Raw genomic sequence first — 26,590 nt, forward strand, 5'->3', positions numbered from 1 at the left:
TGAATAGCTGTATCCCCCCAAATGGAAATCAGCTCCCTAACCTCTGCGTCCTTCCATTGAGAAGATTCAGAACCTTCACAGCCTGAAGCGTCCCTCGCATTGATGTCATGCGCCATGTTGTTGTAACTTTTTTTGAGAGACCCGCCGCCTACTTCAGCGCAGAATAGTGATGTTTGTGGCTTGTTGATGACGTGTAAGTCGGATGAATGCGACCTGGCGGTTCAGACTGAAGTCGCATATGAAAAGAGCGGATAGGAATTGGAATTAAGACCACATATCCAAACGGCCTGGGTCGGATTTGAAAAAATCGGATCTGTGTCGTTCATATTGTCAATAAAAGATCGGATACAGGTCACATATGGGCGAAAAGATCGGATTTGAGTCACTTCAGCCTGCAGTGTGAACGTAGCCTTTGTCTCATTTGACCAGAGAATCTTCCATGTGTTTGGGGAGTGTATCACATGCTGTTGGGCAAACTCCAAATGTGTGACACCCTTGGCCACTCTTCCATAAAGCCCCACTCTGGGGCGTGTATGGCTTAGTGGTCCCATGGACAGATACTCCCATCTCCGCTGTGGATCTTTGCAGCTCCCTCGGTGTTATTGTTGGTGTCTTTTGTTGCATCTCTGATTTAATGCCCTCCTTGCCCGGTCTGGGAGTTTTAGTGGATGGCTGCCTCTTGTCAGGTTTGTAGTGGTGAAATATTCTTTCCATTTTGCTATCATGGATTTTATGGTGCTCCCCGGGATGTTCAAAGTTTGGGATGTTTATGACCCAACCCTGATCCATACTTCTCCACAACTTTGACCTGTTTGGAGTGTGCCTTGGTTCTCATGTTGCTTGCTTGGTAGTGTAGCAGAGTCAAGGTCCTTCCAGAACAGGTTGATTTTAAACAGACATCATGTGACAGACCATGTGACACTTTGCACACAGGTGGATCTTAATCAGCTAATGATGCGACTTATGAAGTGAATTGGTTTGACCAGCTCTTATTTAGGGGTTTCATATGATAGGGGGTGAATACTTATACACACGCCAGATTTCTGTTTTTTTTTTTCATCTTTAAAGCGGTAGGCATGTTGTGTAAATCAAATGGTGCTAACTCTCCAAAAATCATTTGATTACGTTCATTATGTCATAAATATAGTTAGTTTTTTCTTTTTTTTTATCAGACACCTAGTTTTTAGGTTTGTTTACCTGACATGTTTCGACGTATCTCTGTCGTCTTCCTCAGTGCGTCACCGGATGTTGTTGGTGACGCATCTTTTATCAGCTGATGTTTCCGAAGGCGTGGCCTTCCTGTCTGGTTTGACAGGTCGGTCACGCCTTCTACTGTCTGTTCGTCCCCTGCAAGATGGCACTCCAGGTATGGGAGAGCATGTATGCTCCCTCATCCCGGTTGATGGTCCTCGGGCTTCGCTTACGGATCTCCATGGCCTCCCTGATCCAGCGCTGATGTTTATTATCTTCTGTGCGGATGACTCTGGCATTCCCCCAGTCATATGATTTTCCCTTTTGCAGTGATCTGTTATAGCTGACGTATAATTTTCCTGTTGTGCCTTTTCTTTTATTGTTCGGGTTTGTCTTGTAGCTGTCTCCTTTTCGCACTCTTTATGTTCATTTTTTCTTGTGTTGAAACTCCTTCCTGTCTCCCCAATGTAAGTTTTATTGCATAATTGGCATGGAATCTCATATATGGTGTTGCATCTGTTGTCTGCATGTATTCTGTCTTTGGGATGAACCAGGATCTGACGGAGTGTTGTGTATGGTTTGACAGGTGTGTTAATGTTGTGTTTCCTCATTGCTCTTTGAATGCGTTCCGTTATTCCCCTGATGTATGGTAATGTCACTACTCCCCTGTGTTCTTGTTTGTTGGTTTGTTTTTTCTCTTTCTTCTGTGTTTTATTGTTCTTGACCTGTTCCGCCCCTTTGGATATTGCCCATTGTGGATATTGACATGCTTTCAGTGCGTGTTGTATATGTTGTTCCTCCTGTTCTTTGTCCTGTGGATCTGTGATTATTGTTGCGCGTTCATGTAATGTTCTGACTACTGATATTTTGTACATTATGGGGTGTTTGGAAGTCCAGTTTAAATATTGGTGTGTGTGTGTGTGTGTGTGGGTGGGTGGGTTTTCTGTGTACTTTTATTTTGATGTCCCCATCTTCTGTGTGATGTATTTAAGTCCAAAAATGCTATTGACTGCTCCGTTTCCTCTTCATGTGTGAATTTTATATTACCGGTATTGTCTATGGTGTTGAGATGGTCGGTAAGTTGTTGAGTGTGTCCCCTCTTCACTTTTTCCAGTATGTCATCCACGTAACATTTCCAGAGTGTTGACCTGTATTCTGCTGGTATTGTAGTGAGTGCTTTCTGCTCCAGATCTTCCATGAAAAAGCTGCACATAATGGCTGATAGTGGGTCTCCCATGGCAAAACCTTCCTTTTGTCTGTAAATTGTATTCCTGAACTGAAAGTATGTGGATGTGGCGATAAATTGAAGGAGCTGAGTGATGTCTTGTACAGTGAGGTTTGTGCGTTTCTTGAGCATACTATCTGTTTTTAATTTTTCTTGTACTACCTGTATGGTGGCTTCCGTGGGTGTTCTGGTGAAAAGAGATATGACGTCGTGTGATATGAAAACTTTGTCTTGCTGTATTTTTGTTTTTTAGTTCTTCTGCCAGTTGTTTTGAGTTTTTGCTGTGTTGGTCTGTGAGTCCTAGTAATGGTTTAATTATTTCGGTGAGTGCTTTTGATAGGTTGTATGTCAATGAACCAATGCTTTTTACTATGGGGCGTAATGGTGTTCCTGGTTTGTGTATCTTTGGTGTGTCGTAAATCCTGGGGATGACGTTGGCTGTGGGTACTAAATTATTGTATGCCTGTTTATCTATTTTATTTTCATCGAGTAGCGGTTTGAGTAGTGCTTTTAAGTTTCTTTTTCTTGTCTTCGGTTGGGTCTTTTCTTAATATCTCAAATGCGTTGTCACTGAGTAATTCCATCATTTTCTGTTCATATTCATCGGTGTCCATAATAACTGTTGTCCTGCCTTTATCTGCTGGGAGGATTGTCATGTCTTTATTTTTTGCTACATTCCTGGGGGAATGCCAGAGTCATCTGCACAGAAGATAATAAACATCAGCGCTGGATCAGGGAGGCCATGGAGATCCGTAAGCGAAGCCCGAGGACCATCAACCGGGATGAGGGAGCATACATGCTCTCCCATACCTGGAGTGCCATCTTGCAGGGGACGAACAGACAGTAGAAGGCGTGACCGACCTGTCAAACCAGACAGGAAGGCCACGCCTTCGGAAACATCAGCTGATAAAAGATGCGTCACCAACAACATCCGGTGACACTCTGAGGAAGACGACAGTCGTACGTCGAAACATGTCAGGTAAACAAACCTAAAAACTAGATGTCTGATAAAAAAAGAAAAAACTAACTATATCTCCAAAAATCAATTTTAATTCCAGCTTGTAATGTGACAAAACAGGACAAACACCAATGGGGGATGAAATACTTTTGCCAGACTGTATGTATTTTGTGTGTGTCAGGGCTTTACATTAGCACCCGCCAAATGCGGGTAAAATTCGGCTTTGGCGGGTAATAACTTTAGTCTCACTAGCCACTTTGGCGGGTGGTTTATTCTGTGGTATGACAATATATTTTAATTGTAGTTTTCTCTGAAGGCATCTGATATAATAAACGCATTGCAATGTAATATTGCACGCCTACAACTCCCATGAGCACCTGCATAAACATTCTGACATGTTAGAATTGTTTAGAACGTTCATTAACATCTTGGATAAAATCAGTGATGCGGTCACCTGTGGTTAATGAACGAAGCAACAAAGTTGCTGACGACTGACAAGCACACTATGTGGCAGCATATAGCTGGAGTTTCAAACCCTGCTGCTCAGGAAAAAAGGGGCAGAGATGAGCAGGGCCGGAGGCAGCATTTTAAAATCACCGAGGTCCATGATGCTCAAAGCGCGCGCTGAAACATTTTCGCCATATTTAAATGAGGGGTGAATTACACACCACACGAGATCTATTCCTGAAATTACTTTTAATGGTGTTTGAACTGAATATCATCAGTTTTGGAAAAAAAATCACGTATCCTGCAAGAGTAAGAATAATTTAAGCTTGTTTAATGGTTTGATCTGGCCCAAGCAATGAGGACAGAGCCTATGGAACTGAGATACATTTAACAATCTGGCATCCATTACACCTACACCAAAAAAAAATTCTGGGGGAAAAAAAAAAAAAAATCAGTATACACCACCATGTTTTAGGCAAAGTTATCCAAGGCAAACATAAGTTGAAACTTTCCACTCTATTGCTTTGGCTTATCGAAGGATTTATTTTTAAAATCACAAACAAGGCAGGCTACAACTGCGCTGCTTCGAAAATGTAAATTGAACAGCTTGATAAGTGCACTGATGGTTACCATGGAAACCCCGTGTCTCCTGCACTGCGTTCCTCCCTGAGTCGCGCGCTCATTCGCTTTTGTGTTCTTGGTCTCAGAGCCGCGTGCACCAAACAGACAGAATCGGCATTTAACATAATTAACAATGCACTTTTTACAGAGACGTTTTAATTTTATTCTTTATATTTTTTTTTAACCAGTTGAATATTTAGCGTACAAATGTATTTTCAGCTCTTAAAAATGACCGAGGTCCGGACCGCGGCGGCCTCATAGCTGGCTGCGGCCATGGAGATGAACAAGACGCTAATAGGAAGATAAGACAGTTCAATGACAAATGGAAGTTCGGACGAGATTGGCTAGTTCATAGCAAAACTGAAAATACCATGTACTGCGAAGACTGTAGAAAGTATGGCAAAGACAGGCACCAGTAATTTTAAACTCGAAACTATAAAGGACTACGAAAAGTCAAATGCACACATTGGTACTATAACATGAAAACAGGCAAAGACAGCTGGTCACTACAGGACAGCATTGCTTTCAGTCCCTGGCTGTCATGAAGTTGGCTGAGCTGGAGAGGATGGAACTGCTGTTTAGAAACATTCACGCGATTGGAAAGTTGTTGATCTCACCCCAGCTATCAGCTTATGGCCTGCTGGAAGCCTCAGGTCACGAAGACCATTTTTCATGGACCATTCAGACTCCTCTGATGATGAATGTAATGAGGACATTTAATGTCTCTCTACACATGTTCGTTCATGTACGCGCACACACACACACACACACACACTATTTATTAATAGATGATGCATAATATACATAATACTTGCATATCAAAACATCAAATGTTTTTCAATGATAAATGTTTTGAATTGGACTTTTAATATTAGAATCAGTTCAGTTGTACTGAATGTTATTTTTCATATTATACAATATTTCATATTGTAAGGGGCTTGAATTTGAGTTCAATAAACAGAATACCCTGTTTATATTTTTGTCTGAATTGGTTGCATGTTTTCATATAGGGAGCTACCTTAAGAGCACCGAATACTTGAGTGCTACTGTAGAGATGCATTATACGCTGCCATTCATAATTAAATCTAGAGCTTCCGAACTTTAACGTATCATGGTGAAGAAAAAACTGCGATTTCCTGGCAACAAAATTGTGGCTAGTGAAAAGGCTGAATGGCTAGTGACTTTGGAAAATCACTAGCCACAGTGGCCGGTGAGCAAAAAAGTTAATGTAAAGCCCTGGTGTGTGTGTGTGTGAGATTAGAGAGATACAACCCCGATTCCAAAAAAGTTGGGACAAAGTACAAATTGTAAATAAAAACGGAATGCAATAATTTACAAATCTCAAAAACTGATATTGTATTCACAATAGAACATAGACAACATATCAAATGTCGAAAGTGAGACATTTTGAAATTTCATTCCAAATATTGGCTCATTTGAAATTTCATGACAGCAACAGATCTCAAAAAAGTTGGGACAGGGGCAATAAGAGGCTGGAAAAGTTAAAGGTACAAAAAAGGAACAGCTGGAGGACCAAATTGCAACTCATTAGGTCAATTGGCAATAGGTCATTAACATGACTGGGTATAAAAAGAGCATCTTGGAGTGGCAGCGGCTGTCAGAAGTAAAGATGGGAAGAGGATCACCAATCCCCCTAATTCTGCGCCGACAAATAGTGGAGCAATATCAGAAAGGAGTTCAACAGTGTAAAATTGCAAAGAGTTTGAACATATCATCTACAGTGCATAATATCATCAAAAGATTCAGAGAATCTGGAAGAATCTCTGTGCGTAAGGGTCAAGGCTGGAAAACCATACTGGGTGCCCGTGATCTTCGGGCCCTTAGATGGCACTGCATCACATACAGGCATGCTTCTGTATTGGAAATCACAAAATGGGCTCAGGAATATTTCCAGAGAACATTATCTGTGAACACAATTCACCGTGCCATCCGCCGTTGCCAGCTAAAACTCTATAGTTCAAAGAAGAAGCCGTATCTAAACATGATCCAGAAGCGCCGACGTCTTCTCTGGGCCAAGGCTCATTTAAAATGGACTGTGGCAAAGTGGAAAACTGCTCTCTGGTCACATGAATCAAAATTTGAAGTTCTTTATGGAAATCAGGGACGCCGTGTCATTCGGACTAAAGAGGAGAAGGACAACCCAAGTTGTTATCAGCGCTCAGTTCAGAAGCCTGCATCTCTGATGGTACGGGGTTGCATTAGTGCGTGTGGCATGGGCAGCTTACACATCTGGAAAGACACCATCAGTGCTGAAAGGTATATCCAGGTTCTAGAGCAACATATGCTCCCATCCAGACGACGTCTCTTTCAGGGAAGACCTTGCATTTTCCAACATGACAATGCCAAACCACATACTGCATCAATTACACCATCATGGCTGTGTAGAAGAAGGGTCTGGGTACTGAACTGGCCAGCCTGCAGTCCAGATCTTTCACCCATAGAAAACATTTGGCGCATCATAAAACGGAAGATACGACAAAAAAGACCTAAGACAGTTGAGCAACTAGAATCCTACATTAGACAAGAATGGGTTAACATTCCTATTGCTAAACTTGAGCAACTTGTCTCCTCAGTCCCCAGACGTTTACAGACTGTTGTAAAGAGAAAAGGGGATGTCTCACATTGGTAAACATGGCCTTGTCCCAACTTTTTTGAGGTGGTGTTGTCATGAAATTTAAAATCACCTAATTTTTCTCTTTAAATGATACATTTTCTCAGTTTAAACATTTGATATGTCATCTATGTTCTATTCTGAATAAAATATGGAATTTTGAAACTTCCACATCATTGCATTCCATTTTTATTTACAATTTGTATTTTGTCCCAACTTTTTTGGAATCGGGGTTGTAGATAGATAAGGGTTCAGTTAAAGTGATGTATCACTACAATTTCTCATTCATTGCAGTGGCTACAAAAATTTTTTTTTCATTTTATTATGAAAAGCAGATGTTTAACTCGTGCAGCTGACTGATTTGCTGTCCTGGAATTCAGCAGGTCCTGTATTACACACTTCCCTTTCCACAGAACATTTTAACAGAGAATTTCAGCTTCTCTGGAAAAGCCCTCTGTGATCCTGATGAAAAATAGAACCATGAGCAGCCAGGAGTCACCACAACAGTGTTTAAGACTGACCAAAAAAAATTAATTATTTTATCACTCCTCCTATTTGAATATTGGTAATGTTGTCAGCCTTGTGAGAAGGATTTGGTTTTTGCAGGATTTAGCACTATAGAACATGGGGAGGGTTTGTCTGTACTTGGCCTATAAGAGCAAATTCTTGTCAAAATCAAAGTATGATCCATTTGGTTTTTTTGTTTGTTTGTTTTTCTTCTTCTCCAGACAGGTTTCCTTTTTATTTAGGTGTGTGTGATCACCTGCTATACAGTGCTTAATCTCAATTTTATTTCTCACTCTCAGTGGAGCCAAAGGTGTACATATCCGCCGGTTCTATAGCTCTGTTAGATGGAGGAAACCTGACCACTGTAGCCACTTGCATTGCCGAGCATGCCCGTCCCCCGGCTGAAGTCTTCTGGGAGTCAGATCTGTATGGCACATCGGAGGTGCACTTGCAGGAAGATGGCAATGGCACCACAACCACACAGGTGCACTACACCTGGGAGCCCACGCGCCATGCCCAGGGTCACGCCCTCACCTGTGTAGTGAAACATCCAGCCCTGCTGAGTGACTTCAGGATGCCTTATGTCATCAACGTGCAGTGTGAGTGTCTTAATGTGTGACTTATCCCACAATGCTGTTGGATTCTGATTGGTCAGAACAGCAGCTCTGATGGTAGTTCACCTACAAGTTACAGGTTATTAGTACGAGCCCATTAATACTAATTGTTTTCTATAGTAGCAGCTCTTTGACAGGGACTTGTATGGAAAATGCTCCACGTAATCTTCAACGAAGTTATTTCATGAAATTGAGTTGTACATGAGCTGATGGCTGACGAGGCATCGAGCACTGAATTGGCTATAAGCCATGTGCAATGAGATTGAGTGGAATGACTTTTGTATCCACATTTCACTGGATTTTGAGAGAAACAACTCCCCCCCCCCCCCCCCCCCCCCCCCAAATTCGATAAATAAAAACTTTATACAAAATGTACAACAAAATCATTTCTGCTTAATGTAAGCAAACCAGCAAAATGACAGCAGCAATATGTGAAAAATGCTATAATAATTCTTGAAAAATGGATATTCTTACTATCATACTTATTTCGTATTTTGTTGCCTTTTGTATTTTTTTTTTTTTTTTTTTTGGGGGGGGGGTTAAGTTTTTAGTTCATCCTTGGTTGATTCAGCAACACACTCCACCATTTTTTGTTTTTCTCTACTTGCAGTATGAGCTGATAGCCTAGTAGTAGAGTAGCCAGTGTGTGTAATTTGCTCATATCCAGTGAATGTGGATAGAATAATGGTAAATGGATTGAAAAAAATTTATTAACTTGAACAGACTGAACAAAGACTGGTGAGGGAACGACTGTTCATAGAGACCATAATGTAAATAAGAACAGGAAGTAACTTTTTTTTTTTTTTTTTATGTTCTACAATATTAAATGTAACCATATCAGATTAAAAAGTATGTGTCCTCATTTATTGACATCATTATGGTATAGTAGGACTTGGGACATGCTGTTATAGGAAAATAACAAACTTTATTTTCTGGCAGTGGAACATGAAAGGTATCAAAGTTTATACATTCTGATCATTTAATGTGGCTGCCCAGACTGCATTGTGATGTAAACAACAATGGCAGCCTAGGGGTGTGAGGTTTTTATAAAAGAAAAATCCTAAGTCATCTAGAGTGGGGTGTTTGGGGGAGGTTTAAAGTCACATTTAGTTAATACCAACATTAATCTAATAAGCCCTACACACAATAGTTGGGGCTCCTTTTTTTCTTTCTCACTCACTCACTCACTCACACACACACACACACACACACACACACACACACAAATGCAGCAATGCCTGAAAGTGCTGCACTGTAGCTCCTTTAAAGCAGTAGAAGTTTCAGTCGCCTTGGTTTCACATAAATGCATCTGTCTCGGCTCAGGATCGGATGTCAGTCTAATCAACTGTGATATCAGTGTCCATTTTGAAACACGATGTGTTTTCTAATATTCTTAGGTGTATGAGCAGTTTGTCTTTGGCAAGCTATATAACAATTTTATTTAGTGTAAAAGTTTTGCCAAAATCCTTGCTGCTTGAATCAAATGAATCATTTGACCTTAGACTCGTGTTTCCTTTTCTGCTCCTTTGCACTGTGTGCATGTTTTTAGATACTACTGAGGACCAAATTTCCCCACAAGGGTGGTAAAATCTGGCCATTTTGACCTTGTGGGGATATTTGGATGGTTCCCACAAGGAAAGTAGCTTATATAACGGTTTCTTACTACTGCCTTTTTCTTTCTGCGATTCATGCTCTCTCCCCTTTCAGTTTCTTTCTCTCTATCTTTCTTTTCCTAATTAATTCCCCACTCATCTTTTCTATTTGTCTTGTTCTTGCTCTGTCGGTTTCCTTCATCATGCATGGTGAAGGAAAGGGTGAAGATTTCAGAAACGACCCCAACAATCAGAAATCCTGGGAAAACTGGTTTGCAAAATATGATTTTTAAGAGACTTATTGTTCTAATTTTGGGTCAAAGCTCAATCCACACCCCTCCTTTTCCTGGTGTCACACAATGAAACGTGGCATCATTTGGTGCTGCTCTCAGGCTTTGCTCACACAGTGGAGTGAGATGTACATCTTTAAATTGCACTCCTAATACAACCCCGATTCCAAAAAAGTTGGGACAAAGTACAAATTGTAAATAAAAACGGAATGCAATAATTTACAAATCTCAAACTGATATTGTATTCACAATAGAACATAGACAACATATCAAATGTCGAAAGTGAGACATTTTGAAATTTCATGCCAAATATTGGCTCATTTGAAATTTCATGACAGCAACACATCTCAAAGTTGGGACAGGGGCAATAAGAGGCTGGAAAAGTTAAAGGTACAAAAAAGGAACAGCTGGAGGACCAAATTGCAACTCATTAGGTCAATTTGCAATAGGTCATTAACAATTATTAGGTCATAGACAAGAATGGGTTAACATTCCTATCCCTAAACTTGAGTAACTTGTCTCCTCAGTCCCCAGACGTTTACAGACTGTTGTAAAGAGAAAAGGGGATGTCTCACAGTGGTAAACATGGCCTTGTCCCAACTTTTTTGAGATGTCATGAAATTTAAAATCACCTAATTTTTCTCTTTAAATGATACATTTTCTCAGTTTAAACATTTGATATGTCATCTATGTTCTATTCTGAATAAAATATGGAATTTTGAAACTTCATCATTGCATTCCGTTTTTATTTACAATTTGTACTTTGTCCCAACTTTTTTTGGAATCGGGGTTGTATAAAGGCTGAGACACACAGCTACTCTCCTCTAGCCACATACTTTCAAGCTGCTGGGGGTTTTTTGTCTTTTTTTTTTTTTTTTTATAAGTTTGACATCAGTAAGCAGCATCAATATATCACTAAACCCCCCCACACAAAGCAGATTTTAAAAGTTTAAATGACATTTTAAATCTGGCCTTAATCCTGTCAAAGTCTGAGAAAGATGCACTTGGAAACAGACGTGCTAAAAAAGGCTTTATCCAGGGGTTGCTTTTTAAAAAAATAAAAATAAAAATGCGCTTATCAGTTTAATGAGTTGTGGCCATCCTGCCTTCCTGTACCTGCAGTGAAGTCTGTCTGTGTCCACAGTTGCTCCGGACATCCTGCTGTTGGGCTATGATGGAGACTGGTATGTGGGGAGGGAGAATGTCCAGCTGAAGTGCCAAGTCAAAGCTAACCCACCGGCTCACTACTTGAGATGGATCAGGTACATGCCTCACACTGTTAATCGTCTAAGCTTTTTGGATCAGGTTCAGCTTCATAGTGTTCACAGGCCTGCTTCCAGTTACAGTACTCTGAGTGCAGATGCTCCATCTGAGACCATGCACACACTACCAGTCCTATTTCCTTCTCATTACACTTCCTGAGCACTTAACGTTTTAGAAAATAGCTTTTCATTATTCCAGTATCCGCATGTTGAACGACCGTATTTCCTAGACTATAGGATGCATTTTCAGGTGCTATGTGGAGTCTTGAGCTTGATCATTTAGCCATCCTGATCTAATTTTACATTTCCCCCCCCCCCCCCCCCCCCCCACACACACACACACACACACACACCAAAAAAAACCACCTTCATAATGCAACTTTTTTTTTTTTAATGAGAACATCATGCATATGAGCCTATTCAGTCACTGCTTATTACACAGGTTCTTAACCTTTGAGACATGACCCCATGTAGTATGGCCTGAAATGTGAGCCATTATTTCTAAAGTAGTTCTATACTGCAGAAAATTGAAAACCTGAATTTGAGGAGAAAATTACTTAATTATCTTGCTGCATGGACAGCTATTTTTACTTGATGAGACATCTTAGAATAAGTTGGTTGCAATCTAGAACTAGGTTTAATAATCTCAGAATTGTTTTTTTGTATTCTTTTAATAGGAAATGCTAGATCATTTCAACTGTTCAAGATATTTTCACTTCCTAAGATCATTTTTTGCAGTGTATGCATATAAAATTTACCTTATGATATTTAAACTGATTTTATTAAAGTTTCTTTAGCCTTCATTCAGTTTGCTGCTTGTGTGGAGTCCATTTTGCAACAGACTGCAGCAGTACTGTGTAACAAGCTGTCATATTAGTGGCTTTTACACCAGAGGTCACTTTTTATTAGCAGTATATTTGGGTTGTATTTATACAATACCAGTCAAAAGTTTGGACACCTACTCATTCACAGGTTTTTCTACATTTTGACCGTTTTCTACGTAGGACAATACTAAATACCTCAACCATGAAATTACATATGGAATTGTGGTAAACAGGGCTACAACAAATGACTATTTTGATAGACAAATAATTTATCGCTTATTCATTTCAATATTCAGATTATGTATCGCTCAATTACCAAGTAACTCATTTAGCCATCAGCATTTAAATTTGGCTTGAGGTTGTTTTATGCATGTCCTGAATAACAATGAAGACTAAGGTGAATACTTCAAAAAAATTTTGATCTTTTAATGAACTTATCTGCTGAAAAATACCTATATTTACCAGTGACATTTTTTAAAAAACACCTGTCAAACTGGGACATACCGTAAAACACTGATTTCCCTGTAGTGGTACAGCCCCCCAGTTTCCCACTGGAACCAGGGAGTAGCTGTGAAATTGAATGGTGGCGAGTGAAACTGGATACAGGGGCAGTTTTACAAAGTTTTAACCAACAAATGAAAATATTTTAAGTCAATGTCAATGTTTTATATTTCTTCATACCAGATAATGTTTATTCAGATGAGGGATGAACATGATAAAGCATAAGGATGAAATATTTTGGTTTGTACACAAACCTGTTTAAAAATGCCAATAAGGTGTTGTTTTTTTCTTATTATTTTCTTATTCTTCTTCTTCTTATTATTATTATTATTAACTAATTTGGTTGATTTTAGTCGACCAAGTCGATTAATCATTGCAACTCTAGTGGTAAACAAGTTTCATATTTTAGATTCTTCAAAGTAGCCATTGTTTACCTTGATGCTTTGCATACTATTTGGCATTATTTTAACCAACATCATGAGGTAGTCACCTGGAATGCTTTTTAATTAACAGGTGTGCCTTGTCAAAAGTTAATAAGTAGAATTTCTTGCTGCCTTAATACATTTGAGATCAAACGTTAAATAAAAATGCAGTAAATAGCCCTGTTCTACAACTGAAGTAATCCACATCAAGAACCACTCATCTAAAAGAAACGACAGTCCATTACTTTTAACTCTTTACCCCTTAAAGCAGTTGCTACAGCCACCCTTGTATATGTATATACTGTTCACCCTTAGAACATATTTACAAGAGAAAAAGTCTAAAGACAAGGTTTTGACAAGGTTTTAGACAAGGCGTCATATATCTTCATTATGGGATGTACACGGGGTCATATGTCGTCATTAAGGGGTAAATTAAGACGTTTTTCTTAATCATAATAAGGGGGAGGGGGAGAAACATGGAATTAGGTGTCTTTTATTTATTTATTTTTGGACTGATGCTGTATTTGGGGTGTGTGTGTATAAGGCTGGATGGGGAGATGCCAGATGGAGTGGAGGTGGTGAATAATTCACTGACATTCCTGAGGCCACTGCAGAGAAATGACTCTGGCGTGTACAGGTGTGAAGTGGGAAATAACATCAGCCTGCGCACCCGTGACCTCAGCATCCGGATCCAAGGTGAGACTGAGTTTAGATCAAAATAAGCTCTATGCTGTGCGTGTCAACATCCTGTAATGTAGTGCATTTGGTTAGTCAAAAGGCTAATGCACGCAAACATGAGGCATTGATTATAAAAGGATACATACTTTATGTATGCAGCAGGGGTGAAAGTAACTCTTATTTCTTGCCGGTACTATTATTTTGAGTCCTAGTGCGCGCGCCGAAAAATACACCTAATTATTTATTATTGTCTACTTATCAAGCATTCACTAGGACTTATCACTTAGTAGTACTAGTATAGTACTTTATCACCCTATCACTCTTTCATCCACTTGCATCAGTTTTTGATTATAAATAAATTGAAAACACATCATTTCAACAACACAATCGTTTTAATAAATTTTTTTAGCTGAACAGTTGAAAACTAACTTTTTTTCACTTTGGACATTGGACACAGAACAGTGTAACAGAACAGAAAAGTGAAAGTTTTTAGGTAAAACACTTAAAATAAATTCCAAAGAGGCTTGAACATTTGAGAAAGTGCGTGCGTTCTACAGCAAGTGCGTGTGTTCTCTGTGCGCGTGCCATGCATTGGTAGCCTAGTTACTCTGCTTGATCCAACCAGACAGCAATCTAGAATCTTTGCCCCAACTTCCACTCGATTTACAAATTCTGATCAAAGTAATTTTTAAATAGCCTATCATGAAACACTAACATGTTTCTTTATATGCCTTTTTATTTGGAAGACTTTGCAACTAATGTCTGTCTGCTAAAACACTTTGATTACCAGTTGCGCATATTATAGCACAAAATCTGGCTAAGCCGTACGTGCGCTGTAGCTTGCTCGTTGTTTGTCCAGCGAAACACTGCACACACGATAGAATATTGAAACATGTTTCTGTATATATGTTTTTATTTGGGAGACTTTGCAACAAAGTTCTGTCTACTAAAACACTTTGGATACCAGCTGCGCACGTTGGCGCAAGATGGTTAAGCAGTGGGCTCCGCACACTACCTCGCAAGTTGTCTGTTGAGTGAAACACGGAAGGAATTCACTTCAGACATAATTCAGAGACAGGTCAGAGCGAGTTATATACAATGTATATTGAGGAAAACAGAGACAGTATATTTTTCTTTCCGGTACGGCCAAATCTTTTAGTGGTACGCCAGACCGGCCAGGACCGGCTTACTTTCACCCCTGGTATGCAGTCATGCGTGCATGCACCCCCCCTCCCCCCCCCCCCCCCCCCCTTTTTTTTTTTTTTTTTATAAAAAGTCTGTAGGGTGTCTATGAACCTGATGAGTGCACTTCAGCTGACATGGGGGTGAGTGACAGGCATGTTGATTAGCCACCATAGCTGCCAAGATATTGATTTAAAAAAAAAAATTCTCAGACTGATCCAGACTTTCATGCCATCTTGCATGACCACCTGCATCATGAGGTCAGAGATTGCTATAAGGTGAGTTCAAATTTAAAAAATTTAAATTTAAAGATGAACTGATTTGGTCTTGAAGCAGTGACCGCTGTAGTGACGCTGGTGTCTGCTGAAAATTTTGCCCAGGTACAAATCTGACTTGTCATAGTCCATCACTTAAATTACTTTGACATTGCAGAGGTGCCCACATGTATGGTTTTGACAGTTTTTCCCCTCACAACACAGTGATATTTCGAGATATTTGAATGTTTGCCTTTTCTGTAACTTAAAGCAGTGGTCAAACCCAAATAAAATTCACTCAATGGGAGTGGATGCAGTTTGTTGAAGGGGAAAGGGTCTGGAAACTGAAATGTACTGTCACAATTTAATGTTGTGGGGTGGTGTGTGTGGGCGGGGGGGTTGTACAGACTTTCTCAGGTATTTTGTGTTTGTACAGAAAAACATTTTGATTTGTTTGTCTCCTTTTGTGTCTGTAAAAAAGTAAGGTCCAGATTTATATTTAAAAGCTTTACTAGTGAAGTCCTTTTGTTTGTGTTGCCAGGTCTACTTGACTGAACCAGCCAAATGAATATCTCATCTCATTATCTCTAGCCGCTTTATCCTTCTACAGGGTCGCAGGCAAGCTGGAGCCTATCCCAGCTGACTACTGGCGAAAGGCGGGGTACACCCTGGACAAGTCGCCAGGTCATCACAGGGCTCCAAATGAATATTTAAAAAAAAAAAACTAGCTAAAAATCTGCCACTTGAACTGCATTTACTATTTTTTAATGCTTTTATTTATAAAGATGCAGTTTCACATCTTCATTTATTACACCTTTAATCTTAACCTTATGCACCTATTATGAAATTACTGTTTACAATAAAACTTTCTCTTGCCTATTTGGCTTGTAAAATAGATATAATTAGTCACGATCCACTTTACTGGGATCACCAGTACATCAAACATTAGAATTCACATTAAACATCAGAAGGGGAACTCTGACTTTGACACCAACAATTCCAGGGTTAGATGGGCTGGTTTGAATATTTCAGCTGCTGCTGAACTAGGATTTTCACACACAGCAGTCTTGAGTTTACACAGAATGGTGTGTAGAGTCTTCCGGCTGAAACACATTGAGGGAGATCAGAGGAGCATGACCAGACTAGTCTGAGATGGCAGGAAGGCAGTAGTAACTCAAATGATCCCTTTACAACTGTGGTGAGCAGAAAAGCATCTCGACGCATCAAACCTTGAGGTGGACGGGCTTCAGCAAGTTTAATTTATAGCACCTTTCACCTCCCCAAGGACACTTTAGAGTAATGACACTGCCACAACCAAATCAAGTCATTCCAGATAATAGAAGACGCAGATAAAGAACAAGACATAATTAACATGGGAATAAAGACAGCAGACTAGCTCAAAGCATGGAAGAATGAACAGCAGAAAACCACATTTCCCCCCCCAAAAAAAAAAAAAAACCCACTGTGGTCTTTAGTTTTGTCCAACTTTTTTTTTTGCGTGAATAAGACAACCATTTGCAGAGTAGTCGTGCTGTGGTCTCATTGTATTGAATCTGTTCTACCTTGTATTCAATTCCTGGCTTATGTAGCCGTCATAGTCCTTAAGATCATGTGGTAAATTGTATTTGAATGAAAGATGTACACACCTTTTCCTGCAATTTTGAAAATTACAGGCATGGTGCAAGGGTCCAACATTGGAAACTAATGAATCCTCTTAAAGGGGCAGTCTAAGTTTTAGTGTGTCTGGTGTCTGTGAGGAGAATTGCCAATAAAAATAATTCTACAAGCCTTAACCCCAAATGATAACGACAACTTTTTGAAACCTGTCGGGTATTCACTGCGTGTAAATGAGTCATGGTTGGGGGGGTATCCTTGTTCTTGGACCTGGTGTAATCATAACATTTTACAAGCTGCATCTTTAATTCAGTCTTGCAACAGCGGGTAGTTGTATCGGAGGTAGACATGCTGCTAGTATGAGGTGCTACCCTGTCCTCTATGGGTCTCCTATTGTTTGAGCTCTCAGTGGTGGATGGAGCTGTGTAATTAGTCTCACTGATGGATCTGCAGAACATCTCACTCCTGCATGCACAGTTTCCTCCCTCTGCCAGTCATGCTACTCATGAAGAAAAATTCATGAAACATTTAAGGTTTCTTTTTTTTTTTTTGCATGCTCCCTTTGAGAGACACTGGTATGTTGTGTGCATGTGTATTCAGGCATGCTTACATAAGCATGCATTTGATTTGTATTTGTCTCACTCTTGAGTGTGCTGCATCACTGTCCTTGAATCAAGAGATTCTGGTATTTGTGGTGGAGTACCTTCTGCAGCTGGATGTGACATAATGGTGTGTGTGTGATATGACACACAAACAAAGCTTTTCCTTATGGACAAGCAGTGTCCCAACAAGAAAGATAAAAACTGTCAGAATTATTATCCTTGTGGAGACATTTAGCTCCCCATCAAGATATGGACACCCCCCCCCCCCCCCCCCCCCCAAACCATCTGCACACAATTGTGTGGGTTTTTTTTTTAAAATTAATTTAAATAATTATGAATAAAATAATCTAGTTATTGTGTGCAGATGTTGTGACTCATGGGAGTTTTTCCAGACAAGTCAAATCTCTACCTGCCCTGGGAAGAAGTTTAGCTACATAAACAAGATGGAGTCAGAATTTAAGTGACCATGCAATGGACCACTATTTTTCCTCCAAATAGAGACTTCTTTGTAAAATGATTTAATTATAAAATAATGAATTTTGCTTGGTAAAGGTAGCACCAGTTCACACCACCCTGCCAATTATTTTCATAACAGCATGCAGGTACAGATACTCAATATAATTGAACTTCTGTATTTGCTATAGGGTTGAACGTACAGTGTCTTGCAAAAGTATTCATTCCCCTTGGTGTTTTTTCCTGTTTTGTCGTATTACAAGCTGGAATTGAAATGGATTTTTGGGGGGTTAGTACCATTTTTGATTTACATAACATGCCTACCACTTTAAAGGTGCAGTATATCAGAGGTGGACAAAGTACCCAACTTCATTACTTAAGTCAAAGTACAGATCCCACTGGTCAAATGTTACTCCAATACAAGTGAAAGTTGTATGGTCAAATTTTTGCTTAAGTTGAAGTACTTGCTTTTTCGTCACGTTTCCAGTTCCGTTTGCCAGTGTTATTGGCTGTGTTGTGTGTCTTTGGCCTGCAGGGGGAGCTTTCCAGTCCTAGTGATGTAGGCTAATTGATGGCGTGATTGGGAGGTGGATAAGTATGGGCCTGGCAGTCTACCGGGGGCGGTCTCCTACTCTCTCCTGGCTATATCGCGTTGGGGGCCAGAGCGGGCTGCGCTTGACCCTTTTGCTTTACTTTTGCAATACACTTCATTATGCTGCTATACACTACAGTTTTGCTTTATCTTTCATGCACTGACTTTTGTATATAGTTACTTTAATAAATGTCTTTTGTTAATTGTGCAACGGCGTGGTCTCCCCTTTATGTTGTGGCTGCCTTGAGCTAGGCGGGCATGACATATGGGGGCTCATCCGGGAGTTGATCCGGATAATTTTTTTTTGGGTAGGCTGTGATTGGTACTTTGGTGGTTACGATTTCCCACTATTGGTTACGGAGTGCATAGTGAGGTACGTATTACGTAACCGACGTATTTTGTGAAGGAAACGCATAGGCGTGAATTCGGCCTGCCTGTTGGTGGGGAACCATGCATGTTGCATGGTGTCTTTTTGTGTGTGTGTCGTGGTAATTTGGCGTGGTTGAGCGCAGGTAGAGTTAAATGGTCCAACCTTGTTTTTTTCCCGAAGTAATGTTGCAATTTGCGTAGCAGGATAAACATTTTTGGAGCAGTCAGTTATCTCTGGCTTAGAGCGCCGTTGTGCTGGGGCTTAGGCTGCAGAACCACTGTGCCTGGGCCGAGGACATCGCCGTGGAGATCCAGGCTGAATTGGCTTTGGTCGGGGTAGCTCGTCTCCAGCGGTATCGGTGAGTAAAGCTCTTGGCTCTTGGGCATAGTGTGAAGACAGGCTAGTATATGGGGGGGTAAATGTTTAGACACGGGGAGGCTCCTTAGTTTGTTTGTCTTGTTGCGTAGGCTGTAAACGGTATTTCCTTCATTGGGAAAGGTTTAGGTTGGATATTCTGGAAGATCGATTTGTAGTTTATCTGTGAGCGTTTGTTTGCTAAATTGGTGAAGTAGATAAGGTTACACATGAACTTTGTGATGAGCGCAGTGGAGGCGTTTTTGGAAGCTCCATCTGAGTGATTGTTGGTGACCTTAACAAAAGATCAGCTGTTTAACGTGGCTGATCTTTGAGGTAGTAGTAACACTTCCGAGGTCTGCTAAGAAAGAACAAATATTTGACTTTATTCTTGGCGGGCTGAAAGAGCAACAGGTGATCTCAGGAGAAGATCCACCATCCTGTAAATATGCCTCGACTGAGACTTTTTTTTTTTTTTGCCAGCTCCTAGCCTCCTAGCTAGGAATGAATGTAGGACGCTAACTTAGCTAGTGCATTCACATGGACGCCGAAATGGAAGGGACCACAAACGCGCTTTATATCACACAACTTTATCAAACAGGTCTTTAACGAGGTATTAGTGGACCATTTTATACCCGTTTGTAATCTTTTTATTTTTTTCCCCTTTTACTATGTTCTGTGCACTCAAACGGCGGGACTGCGCAAAACCTAAATCAAACTCGAACATAGATGGAGCAGGGGCGTTTTGGTTTTAGCTAGCTAGCTAACAAGCACAGCTAGCTGGCCTGGAAGATACAAACAGCAGAGCACAAAGAAAGAGAGGGAGGGGAAAAGGAAGGGAAAGTAGTTTTAAACCTGTTTCATAGTATTTGAGGTGCTTGTCGGGTGGATATTTAATTTAAAGTGGGTTTATTCAACAGTCAGCTACTTGCTTTATGTGTGTGTGTGTGTGTGGGGGGGGGTGGCTTACATCCTGTTGTGATCTATTCCGACCACAACCCCCTCACATTTCTTTAATCACTTCAGAACGCTAACCAGCGCCTTATGCGGTGGGCACTTTTCCTGCAGCCCTATCGACTGTTTATTCGGCACATCCGGGGCAGTGAGAACGTGATGGCGGATGCGCTGTCTCGGGCTCTGGGTGGGTCGATGTAATGTTACGTCTCTCTCTGCCTTTGTCTTGTCTTTTGTCTCTATCCTTCCTTAAATTGCTGTCCGGGCGCCAGGATCTTCTGGATGGTAGTGTGTGGAGGAGGCCGGGGGTGAGCGTGTTCAGTCTGGCTTAAAGGGTGTCCACTTTTGTTCACGGATGAATGTTGGAGTGAATGGGTCTTCCAGAGTGGATGTGTTTTCGTGTTTGATTGTTTTGAAAGTGTTATTCATTGAGTTTTTATTATTTACTTGTTATGCTGTGGTTCTGCTATGGTTAAGCAGAGTCCCATGACTGTGGACCTCTATTCTTTTAGGGGGGAGGTGTGACGCCCCAGCTTGCCTGTGCTGGGTTCGTCACATTTCCAGGTCCGTTTGCCAGTGTTGTCGGCTCTGTGTTGTCTGTCTTTGGCCTGCAGGGGGAGCTTTCCAGTCCTAGTGACGTAGGCTAATTGATGGTGTGATTGGGAGGTGGATAAGTATGGGCCTGGCAGTCTACCGGGGGCGGTCTCCTACTCTCTCCTGGCTATATTGCGTTGGGGGCCAGAGCGGGCTGCGCTTGACCCTTTTGCTTTACTTTTGCAATACACTTCATTATGCTGCTATACACTACAGTTTTGCTTTATCTTTCATGCACTGACTTTTTTGCAGAGGTGGAAAGAGTACTAAAATATTATACTCAAGTACAAGTACTGTTACTCTGATGAAATTTTACTTAAGTACAAGTAAAGTTACCAGACAAAAAATCTACTCAAGTAAAAGTAAAAAGTAGATCATTTAAAATGTACTTTGAGTAAAAGTAAAACGTTACTTTTAACAGTGGGTGTTTTCTGCCTCCATTGTGTTGTGCAAAAATGAAAAAGAAGAGGAAACAAGGATATATGTACATCTCAACCCAGATGTTTTATTTAAAGGAAGTGTATCAAATTGAATGCTTAGGATAATGCTGCATTAAAACTGAGACAAACAAAAAAGGTCAATACACAGTCATGTCGCTTACATCGCCCTGACCACACACAAAGCATTGTACACGAAATATGAAAGTGAAATGTTGCACCAAAATCTCGTAGCTTGCCTGTGTGCACTGTGTTATTGAACAATTCAATTCAAACATTATTTGTTTTGCTTAGTATTCCTTTCTGGCCTGTTGGATGTAGAATGGTAGGAGGACTGATCACGTCAGGTTGGCGAGCTAACTTGCTTGCATGATTAGTCTGTTATTTGGTTGGCTAGTTACCGTTATGTTACAGTACCAACAGGTTGCTACTTCAACATTAGCAATGCCATCCACTATTTTTGGAATATAACCAGCCTGTTGGTTTTACTATGGAAAGGAAACATTATGATCGGGGGTGCAGGTACGTTTTTTGAACTGGGGGGGACAAAAAACTGGGGGGAACAAAGCTGCCAGCAAACCAACCCCAACCCCGATATGCCTGTCAAACTTGTTGTGGGTAACCATAGCAACCAAGCTCGAGCTCGCAACCTGTGCAGTCTGCGCAGCTCAACCAACCGAATATCAGTCTTTGTTTTGTTTTATGTGAGTTGTTGCAACTATGTATACACTGCTGTGCACCTCAATAAACCGAATGGTAATTAGTCTTTTTTTCCGTGAGGTTTGCCTTATGCAAAGAAAGACAGCATAGACGTTTTTTCCTCCCTATAAGTGGGGGGGACCGAACGAGGTGAATTTAAATCTGGGTGGGACGAATCCCACCCGTCCCACCCTCTATCTGCGCCCGTGATTAATGACAATACTTACCTCAACATGCTTGCGCAGATTAGACGTCGAATTTTTGTATGCCGCAATGGTTGTCTTCTTGGGCACACATAATCTGCATTGCATAATGAAACTGTCACCCCTTTTCTCTACGAAGCTGAAGTGATCACGTATGTAGGGCCAGGGGTGCACTTCATTACTGGAAGAAATTGCGTTTTCTGCAGGGTCGTCCACCACAGGTTCCTCGGTCTCCTCCATGTCCGCAGGGGCGCTTTATCAACACCCGTGGCCCAGGGGCTAGGCCCCTCATAGGCTACCTGTCAACCCTACCCTTACCGTTGGCCAGGAAAACACTCTTATTTTATTTGCAATACGTGTCAAGCATTTACAGTGTAAGCGCGTAATTAGCCTAGAAGCCTACGATAGGTTACGTTTGGCTCAGCGTAGCTGCGCAAGGCCCACGCTCACATCGCTCAACACATCCGACCACAGAGGGAGAGAAGAACGCGCGCATTATTATTACAGAGCCGGTTCTGATTATTACCATGGACAGGACAGTGATACTGCGTAACTTTCACGCAGGGGCACGGCCAGAGATAACCACACAAGCGCGCGTGTGCTAATGTAGACCTACGTGTTGTAAACATAAAACACACACACCTACAGACAAGTCCTTTTAAAAAATAAAATACATAAAAATAGCTCGGCGGCATGAAAACAAACATTCACTGCAAGACAAGGTGCCCTAGAATCGTCATCAGTTTTTAATATCTATATGGACTTTGTTGTCAGGATTGCACAGCATGAGATATCAAAACTGTACCCAGATACAGGCTTCAAGTTCAGATATTGCATTCCAAATGAGGTATCCACAAGAGAAATGCGTACGAAAGCACGAGCATCAGGAGAGGGTTGCATAACAGAGATTCTATACGCAGATGATCAAGCCATACTCGCTGGATCCATCGAGGAGCTTCAGAATATTCTTCAGTTGTATGATAAGACCTACACCCGCTTTGGTTTACAAATATCATATGTCAAAACGGAAACAATGGCTTTTAACGTCAATGAGGATATCAAATGTAAACCAAGTATCATTTCCCTTGGCGGCACTAATATTAAAAACATCCGCACCTTTAAATATCTTGGTTATAATGTCAGCAACTGTGATGAATCCTCACACTTCCTGCATGCTAGGATAAGTGCTGCATTCATGAAATGGAATGAACTGAAACATGTTCTAACCGACCACCGAATACTACTAAAAACCCGTATAAAGTTCCTAGTGGCATGCGTTCGATCTCGCCTCCTGTACAGCACACAGGCATGGCACCTATCATCCAGTGAAATTCACAAAATTGAGGTAGTGTGGCACGGCTTCCTAAGGAAAATGATTAAAGGTGGATATAAACGAAATTGCCCCTGACCAAAAGAACACTACAAATGAAGATATAGACTGGAGCTACAAGATGTCCAATGCTGACCTCCGGAAACTGACAGGAACCCAGGATATAAAACTATCCTGCTACGTACAACTACTAAAATGTATTGCTCACGTTTGCCGGATGGGCAATAACCAAGTGCAAAAGCAGCTCCTGTTTGACAAAAATGGTTACAAATGGACGAAATGGGAAAATCTGCTGGGCATAGACACCCAACAGATAAGACGTATGATGATGGACAAATCAAACTTTGAGCAACTGCTGCAACTGCTACAGCAGAAGCACCCCTAAAGAGTTTAACTTTTGACAGGGGAACATGATGATGATGAAGGTACTTGGCTCGGCGGCCACATGAAACGTAAACACCATGGACAACGGCCAAACTCATAACTCTACAGACCGAAATACACGAAACCGAGTCCTACTAGGGTCTATTTTACCGATCTATGTTCAAGCATCATGCAAGTCTTCCTTCTCCTTGAATAAGACCGTGCATTCAACTGCCTTTTTGACATGACTGCATCGAAATACCACTTGCAACAATATTTCACGCACTCCATCAAGAAAAAAGTTAAACATGATGAACACAGGCATACTGTTTTGAGCATACGATTTTTTAAAAAGAAACTAGCTACATCAAAGTCCTTCAATAAACCCATCCTTTAGCGCAAATGAGCTTAACCTAGTTCAAAGCATGACGCTAGCAGTAGCTGCATAAGGCAAAATCATGTGGACCTTTCGTCAACAAGCCACGGCGGGCAAACATTAATAATCAAGCGTCCTTACCTTAAAACGTTGTCTTGACCACAGAACTTCTCAAGTATTTCACTTAAATCCACACGGGTTAACAACACACCCAACACAGCTAGCGAGAAATGTGGATCTGCGCTAGCTTTGTATTGCTATTCCCCTCAGTATGCTTACTCTGTCTGCTGCCCGAACTGTGAACATTATAGGCTACAATCTTTTCATCAATTTCTTCAGTAGATGCCGTTTTAGACATTTTATTATCCCCATCGAAATATGCTATTATGCTAACAGGATTATAACTCAAATCACACGACACGTATTCAAATCACAACTGATTTATTTTACTGTTGGACAGATCATAGCATATCTAGCCTAGCTGCACATAGCCTAGCTGCTGATAACTGATAAGTAGCTGATATTCTGAACAGATTGGTGATCCTTACCTTAAAAAAGTCTGTGACTTTAGGCAACGATTCTATCATTACCTGCATCTCTCCTTTTTTTTTTTTTTCCTTTTATGTGCCCCGCTAACATGTGAACACTTCATCTTTCAAAGCCTCTAAATTTGTCTCAGTAGTCTGCAGTCTTTGGCGTGCTTTTGTGCATGACGTTACATTTTTTTACATTTTATTCTGGTACAGTTGTGGGTGTTCGTTTCGCGAACCACATCCACCATGTCTCTTACAGCAGGCTACTGTGCGCTCATTTATTTCTAACCTTATTTCTATCCGTACATTAATGTAGGCCCACGATTCCGACAGTTTATTATTTTATTAATATTACAAGGCCCCTGATTGGCTGTGGCCCAGGGGCTTGAGCCCCCCGAAGCCCCCCCCCCCCAAAGCGCCGGTGCATGTCTGCCATCGTCTGTGTGAGACTCGCGCGCGTGCGCGCGACAACTGTCCTTCCCGTGATTCATTTCCAGAACGCATTTCCCCTTCTCCGTTTTAGCCTTTTTTTTTAATTTTTTATTTATTTTTTTTTTTTTACTCCGTAACGGTTGTGATGTAAAATGTACCGAAGTACACTACTTAAAAGAAAACATACTTAAGTAAAGGTACACTCTAAAAATTACTTGAAAAAGTATAAGTACACAAAAAAGCTACTCAAGTACAGTAACGCGAGTAATGTAATTCGTTACTTTCCACCTCTGCTTTTTTGTATATAGTTACTTTACGTTAATAAGTGTCTTTTGTTAATTGTGCAACGGCGTGGTCTCCCCTTTATGTTGTGGCTGCCTTGAGCCAAGCGGGCATGACACTAGTGATGGGCTGTCTTAGTGTCACTTGCGGAAAAAACAATCATGTTTTAGAAGAGGAAAAAACATCCACTTTCAAAGCCACTTCATAGTACCAAGTCACATAGTAACATAGTCTCAAGATGGTGCCGCAAGAGTGGCAGCTAGTTGCAGTAGCTCGGAGTGTGTTTGTGTTTTGGTATGTTTTTATACCTTTTTCGTGTTTCTTTCTGCACTACTCTCAGTCGGAAGTGTGCATCTAGGGATGTACTACTCGTGAGACTGTGCATTTGTATTTTTCTCTTTTTCTTTCTGGGGCTACTTAAATCCGCATCAGCGGACCCTTTTAGTCACAGCTCCATTGTTTACACTCAGGAGCAGCTGTTAGCACTGCGCAACACCAGGGTACTCCCCGTGGAGAGACCGGTGATCCCTGCGGAATGAAGAAGGGGATGCAGAGCTGGATTGAAGTGCCAGGAGAAGAAAAGACGGTATAAACCATGCATACCATCTGTCATCATGGGAAACGTAAGATCTCTCCCTAATAAGATGGATGAGCTAACGGCGCCAGGCTGCAGAGGGAGTACCGGGAGTGTAGCCTTATGTGCTTCACAGAGACTTGGCTAAATGAACTCTCACCTGACTCACACGTCACTCTGGACGGATTTCAACTCGTGAGAGCGGACAGGAAAGCCAAGGAGAGCGGTAAGAGGAAAGGAGGGGGTATAGTGTTTTGTTTGTTTGTTTGTTTGTGAATGACAGATGGTGTATCACATCAGGGTAAAGGAGCAGTATTGCAGTAAAAACATTGAACTGCTAGCGGTTAGCATTCGGCCATATTACCTCCTGAGGGAATTCTCGCACGTTATCGCGATAACTGTGTACATCCCCCCCAGCGGCCGATGCTGCTGCAGCCTGTGAGCTCTTACACACTACAGTGTCAAAGCTTGACATCACACCCCCCAGTCCCTGCTACTAATCTCTGGTGACTTCAATCATGCTTCCCTGTCCTCCACTCTCCCAACCTTCACTCAGTATGTGAAATGCCACACCAGAGACAATAGAACTTTGGATTTAATGTATGTGAACACCAAGGATGCATATAGT

The 26,590-nt window shown here is 41.1% G+C and overlaps 1 protein-coding gene across 1 annotated transcript in view; it reads left to right on the forward strand.

Moving 5' to 3' along the window:
• nectin3b (nectin cell adhesion molecule 3b) overlaps positions 1 to 26,590 on the forward strand; it is a 144,972-nt gene that overhangs the window by 97,478 nt on the left and 20,904 nt on the right. The window contains exons 3-5 of the mRNA XM_060935906.1: positions 7,881 to 8,180; positions 11,222 to 11,339; positions 13,631 to 13,782. Coding sequence (XP_060791889.1) covers positions 7,881 to 8,180; positions 11,222 to 11,339; positions 13,631 to 13,782 — 570 coding nt within the window. The remainder of the gene's footprint in view (positions 1 to 7,880; positions 8,181 to 11,221; positions 11,340 to 13,630; positions 13,783 to 26,590) is intronic.

This window comes from Neoarius graeffei, chromosome 12 (genome assembly GCF_027579695.1).
Source record: "Neoarius graeffei isolate fNeoGra1 chromosome 12, fNeoGra1.pri, whole genome shotgun sequence".
NCBI classification, from domain to species: Eukaryota; Metazoa; Chordata; class Actinopteri; order Siluriformes; family Ariidae; genus Neoarius; species Neoarius graeffei.